At 36.7% G+C, this 6,239-nt stretch overlaps 1 protein-coding gene across 1 annotated transcript; it reads right to left on the bottom strand.

The window, feature by feature from the left end:
• LOC113739277 (galactoside 2-alpha-L-fucosyltransferase-like) lies at positions 1 to 5,815 on the bottom strand. The gene is made up of 3 exons (XM_027266507.1): positions 5,777 to 5,815; positions 5,422 to 5,671; positions 1 to 1,472 (listed from the first exon to the last, which is right to left on the bottom strand). The coding sequence occupies exons 1-3, from the start codon at positions 5,813 to 5,815 to the stop codon at positions 1 to 3; spliced, it is 1,761 nt and encodes a 586-aa protein (XP_027122308.1).
• Between the last annotated feature and the right edge of the window lie 424 nt (positions 5,816 to 6,239).

Below are 6,239 nucleotides of genomic sequence, written 5' to 3'. Positions count from 1 at the left end.
TCACAAGTCTTCATTTCTATCAACAAGTTTTATGCCCTTCTTCCTATCTTCACAATGCTGGACATGTGGAACAAGTTTTCCTGTGTCAATGCCTTTCTTCCTTTTGCAATCGTAAGATGGAGGGGAGTGGAAACAAGGTTCCAATGACACAGCACGCTGACACGGTGGATCTGGGGCCTTAAGCTTTTCAGGCCTATAAAGAATCCATGGCTTCAGACCTCCAAGACTCTGAGCTACATAACCGAAAGTCGAGCAAGCACTTGTAACCAACTTATCAGAGAAGCTCAATAGATATATTTCTGCTAAGGCTTTCCTGTCGTGCATCTGCTTCCCAGTTTGTTGATATTTTTCTTGACTTGGCTGGTGTACTTGAATCACTTCTCCTGTGACTGTTGGATGTTGCAAGTACATGTTTCTTATTTGTTCGGAGTACCAAGAGGTTAAAGATGTCACCAGCACAGCTTTAGTCTTGGGTTTTTGATCGTCAGAGGGAATGAATATGGATTTGCTTTGATTGATTCGTGGTAGAAGATACTCCTTTCGTACACAAGCCAAAATCTGATCTAATACGTAAGGGCCTTGATTGCGCCGGTCAAAGATTCTTATCTGGATGCCTATCCTTTCATCTGCTCTGGCTAAATAAGCATCATAGTTTCTGGTGATAAGCCCCCAAACAGAGTTGGTTGGATGGAAGAGGTATCGACCCAAGTAATGAAAAACCAATTCTTTCTCAGGAAAGAGGTTACTTAATTCTTGCTCAAACGATGGGATCAGAAAAAGAGATGGGACAAAATAGATATCTGATTTTATAATCAGCCAAGTTACTTTCTGCAGAATAGATTGGTGCTCATCACAAAAGAAAAGCTGGTCATAATCATTATAGCCACCAACTAGATTGAGATACACATAAGGTGGAAGGGTTGAAGTTGAATTACCAAGAATGTTGTTTTTCAGCATATTCCCATAGCTCTGAGGAGAGTTCTTACGGAAGGCATTGAACTGACGAGATGTTACAGGGAAATTAGAGGGAAGTGACCAGGAAACCTCAGGAAATGGTTCGCACAAAACATCAGCAATCTTAGCTCCAGGATCAATGAGTAAGACTCTGTTTGTGAGTAGAGCATAAAGAAAAGCAGATGCCAGAGTAAGTAATCTGTTTCCTAAACCATGAATTGCAGTCCACACAACGTACTTACAAGCTGTGGAATTGGTGTATTTGCCTAACTTCATATATTCCAAGGTTCTGTTGTAGGATTCTGTAAGTGGTCCACATTTTTTATGCAGGGATTCATATTTTCTTAACCTGTGGATGAGATGGGAAGAAGGCCGGCGCATTTGCTGTTTTTGATACATGACTAATTGATACCTACTTAGACATGAGTTTTCATCTAATCCTTCAGGCAGCAGGCCAGCGAGAAGCTTATCCTTCGGTACCTCAGCGCTCTGGGAAGAATTGACTCCCAAAGCATCGTCTGGCAAAATAAAATGAATCAAAAGAGGAAAAATGAATGAATAAGAATATAAAGCTAAAATCCCAGTAAATGGCTCTAATGTATCACTGTTAGGAAGTTACATTTGAAGCATCTGATCTCTCTAAACAATATTGATGCTGTTAAACATGAAAGAAAGAAGAAGAAAAGAAAAGAAAACAGGAACCGTGAATTTCCTCCAGAAAGACAATCAGATTCATTGATCTTCTAAGAAAACAGAAGTCCTGAATTACAGAAAGCCTAATTGAGTGATTTGTAAGTTCAAAGCAGTTACATCTTGGGTATGTTTTCATAGATTAGATTTGAAGGTTTGATGCATTTGTGACAGGTTAACGTTTGGTTGCTTAACTAGAGGGAGGTCAAGTTAGACGCTGGTAACAAATCAAACTACTGGTTACTTTTTTGTAAATTTTACTGGGGCCCCATAAACTTTGCCATCTGTTACTTCCAATCCCCCCAAACTAAATATCCAAAAACCTTGCCTCTATAGTCTATACCCTATATTATGTTTGAAATCTTCCTAATATAGCCTATCTTTCATTTATATTCCCAGTATCACCTATGTTTTTGGCATGACTTCTGTGAAGCAAGATGTAAAGCTAATGTTTTAGGCTTATGCTATTTCCTTGTATAATTTTAGATGTATGGAATTTTAAGAGGCAAATAGAAATGGAAAAGAAACTGAAGAAAGCAAAATCAGAGAAGTAACTAGACAAAATGGACAAAAAAAACTAGAAAAATGGAATACAAAAGGAAAAAAATATAATAGTTTGATATAAGCACCATCTGAGATCATATCAAAGTTTTTCATGCAAATGAAAAATGTCTTCATGAAAGCTTGACGGTGTTATCTTTTGTTTTACTTTTTACTGCAATAGATTACTACTATTTTTACTGCAATAAAGGAAAATTCCAAGTGAGAAAAGAGATGATGTCAAGATGTTTTTAACAATTCTTTTCATGTTCAATATATTTTTATAATTGATTTTTGTAAGTTAAGTTTTAAAAAGTGGATGCAAATGCACAAAAAGAAAGGCAAAAAATTAAAAAAAAAAAAGATGGGGAGAGAAAGGTAAAATGCAAAAATAAAGAAAACTTTTTACTATCAACTAATTCAACATATCAAAAAAATTATATTATAATTGATTTTTGTAAGTTAAGCTTTAAAAAGTGGATGCAAATGCACAAAAAGAAAGGAAAAAATAAAAAAAAAAAAAGATGGGGAGAGAAAGGTAAAATGTAAAAATAAACAAATTTTTTTACTATCAACTAATTCAACATATCAAAAAAATTATAATAATTTTAACTGAAGATATCAGGATAACTTCTCCTTAAATACACTAGTATGTAGCACCTTGGTCCCTCTAAAATTTGTTAGGCATGCAAGGACATCGAGTTATAAAAGCTCTGACTTTCACCAAAATTCTATATATAAAAATCATAGAGTTTCTTTCTTTTGCTGTGAAGTGACTTATTAGTACACTTGAAAAACCTTAGCGGATAAATAACAAATAAACTGACCAAACTAGCGCCAAATTCTTACCCAACATTTTCAAATTGTACATTATTGCTCCCTTCAACTTTGTGAAAACACCCTACTTACACCATCTCCCACACGGGATACTCAATGCCACTTTTTTAGTGGTAATTTAGTGTCACTTCTATATTTATGTCAAGTGTCCTGTTTATTTAATTTGTCATATGCTATTTATTTAAATTTCGTCTACCATCACATGATAAGTGAGATGGACATTGAATTTAACACCGAATAGTGGCATAGAGAATCCCAACTGCCCATCTCCCCGTTAAATTCCTCACATTGGCCCCTTTTGAAATTTAGGAAGTTCACGTCTTTATTACTTTTACTTTTTTCTTTTTGGTAAGTAGAAGGTCTTGAACACAGGACCTTTAACTCACAATTTCTTTTTCTTATCATCCAATCCAATTCTTAACCCCTTACTTCTTAGTACTATTGTATTATTTTTCTTTCCTGTATGTAAGAATTCTAGTACTTTTTAAAAAAATATTATGGAATGTATTCTAAATTAAATATAGATGTCACTATGTAGGGAAAAAATGTTCAACTTTTCTGAATACAGATAGACTAATTAACTCTATTAGTGATCTACAAGTTAACAATCGCACCCTCTATACGCTAAGTCCACTTCTGGCATGAATGTAATTCTTGTGCTGCTATGTTAGAGGATGTTAGCCCTTACAACCAAGTATAATAGAGTATATAATAGATGCATACTTTTCTTGTTAGCCATTGAATTTATAGATGCAGCATATAATAGAGTAGTATAATGTATCTGACCTCCATTCAACCAAAAAAAAAAACACACACACACACACAGAGGATCCCAAATCCATGTAACAATGCATACTGTTGCACAAAGTTACATTATATACACTATATACTGGCAGTGTATATAGTGTATACACTATATATAATTTTTCTGTCCCTCTCAGTATTCTTTAAACTTTTTTGGTTAATTTCATATATAATTTTTTTATACATTAACAATGTATCCACTATCATCGTTTGATAGATGATGGCCTCTAGATTCTATCTCCTCAGAGAAGTATATAAAATTAACTCTAGATTCTATCTCCTCAGAGAAGTATATGCTTACAAGCTTCTGTAGTTCAGGTTGAAGAAAAAATTTGTCTAATACAAGCAGGCCAACAAAAAAAAAAAACCCTTTGAAATAGAGCCTCGGTTCTAAGAATCAATATAACCTTTTTCCTCCATAGTGGAGATGCAGTAGTCAAACACAAGTAGGTTGAAGCCACAATGCAAGATCGAATTGAAATCAAGTGTTTGAGCATCAACATATGGCAAATCAAAGAAACAAAATGCATCTAGCAAGCAGCATATGAAGAAAAGCTAAGTACCATTCTGAGAAGTAGTTGTAGAATCAAGACTCCATAAACTATAAGAAGACGGGACGCCCTTGAATGCTGAAAGCAATGCAAATAAGGCCATGAAGAACAAAACGAAAATCCCAAGTACTTTGACTGGATTGTTGACACATATAGCCCCTGCAGGAACCCTTGAATAAACTGTGTGGCTCGTCATCTATCGCAGATACTTAGGCAGCTTTTCTATCCAAAATGAAAAATATGGTTCCAAGAGACATGCAATTTCTAATGTGAGAATAGTATACTTGGTAAATTTTTAAGATGATGAGGTGTTATGAGAATGAAAGATGAAGAAAATCAACCAAAAATTGGGAGAAAAAAGAACTAGTATTCCTGTCGCTCAATTTCGTCTGTGCAATCAGTCACTACTGAATTCTACATTTCAAATGCAACATTAGTTCCCTTATTACACCTATTCTATTGATGCCGCAAAATTGAAAGCGTGATCAATGTTGTCAACTAGTGCGGCTATATACTACTAACACCCCATCAAATTTTTGGAATATTTTTCTACGTGGAGTGATTATGTGGATTTTATTATCTTTTCTACATAAAATAGATAATGAAATCCGCGTGGGAAAATTTTTAAAAATATATATTATTTTTTCCATTTTATGGAATAATGACGGGGCAATTATAGTATTAAATAAAATTATTTTAATGAAATTTATAATGCTTAATAATTCTTTCTGATCTCATAAATACTTCCTATAAAACCTCAATTAAAATTTGACTTTTGTAAATTTCTGGATTATTGACTTGTCACCGATTTAAGATATTTCTATATAGGCTTATGGTTAGTGTATTTTGGAGCTAATTATGTTGGTATTTTGCCTGAAGATCAAATCAAATTAAATATACTTGGCACCTGTTTCAAAAGTAGTTGTATAATATGTAGACTTAATTCATATCACGTGCTAAGGAATTGGAGTCTCCCCCTTTGAATAAAAAAAAATAGAAATTATGCTTTGAAGAGTGCCTGTCACATTAAAATGAGGGTGCTCACCTCGGCCACCCCGCGTGTCCGAGGTGAAGTCACCTCGTCCCTCATCGGAGCCCATCCCTGTCTTGAGCACAATCCCAGAGCCCGGCTTCATCCCTAGTCCACCGTGTAGGTGACCTCGGCACATCCACCTCGGCCGCACACTGATGATGTCAACCTGCCTGACATCTTCCAGGACCAGCACTTTATCTGAAAAGCACGGGAGGCACTTGATGGCACCTGCACCATATCCTCCGTCATCACTCCCAGGCGGCTACAGTGTCAGAGTCAGACTCCCCGACAGGAGACAGAGCCGTAATGTCAGAGTGGGTCCCACTAACATAAGTCCAGAGTCTCGCCTCTACTCTTCTATAAATACCTCCCTCACACTCCCACCAAGTAAGCGGACACTGTTCATTAACTCATTCTCATTATTCTCGTTCTTATACTAACTTGATCGTCGGAGTGATACCAGGGGAGAAGCCCCGCCACACACTTCGGACGAGGAGGTTCACTTCGGACACAGGAGTTCACCTCACTTCATCTCAGAGAGGACTGATCCAGGTCGGTCTAGTTACCAACCGAAAATCACCTCCTCAATTGGCGCCGTCTGTGGGAAACGAGATTACTGTTACTAAAATGAGATCCACGCGCTCCAAAAGTGGTCGAGTTCCCTCAACTGGGGCTGGGCAGACCTCGGGAGCCCAACAAGATCGCATCTCTGAAGAGCAAGGGTCCCCGAGGACCCAGCCTGACAACGAGGAGGCCATCGCCAAGATGGCCGAGTTCGTATCACACAACCCTACCATTTTTGAGGAGCTAGGAAGGTACCTCAAAAGACA

This window comes from Coffea arabica, chromosome 4c (genome assembly GCF_036785885.1).
Source record: "Coffea arabica cultivar ET-39 chromosome 4c, Coffea Arabica ET-39 HiFi, whole genome shotgun sequence".
NCBI classification, from domain to species: Eukaryota; Viridiplantae; Streptophyta; class Magnoliopsida; order Gentianales; family Rubiaceae; genus Coffea; species Coffea arabica.
This window is presented reverse-complemented; position numbering and strand designations above follow the sequence as displayed.

Bases quoted from the DNA above. Each gene is read 5' to 3' on its own strand.
- LOC113739277 (XM_027266507.1), bottom strand. From the start codon at position 5,815: ATGAACAGTGTCCGCTTACTTGGTGGGAGTGTGAGGGAG. The intron at 5,672-5,776 runs GTATTTATAGAA...CTGACACTGTAG, and splicing joins TTGGTGGGAGTGTGAGGGAG to CCGCCTGGGAGTGATGACGG. The intron at 1,473-5,421 runs GTGAGCACCCTC...TTATTTTGCCAG, and splicing joins GGACACGCGGGGTGGCCGAG to ACGATGCTTTGGGAGTCAAT.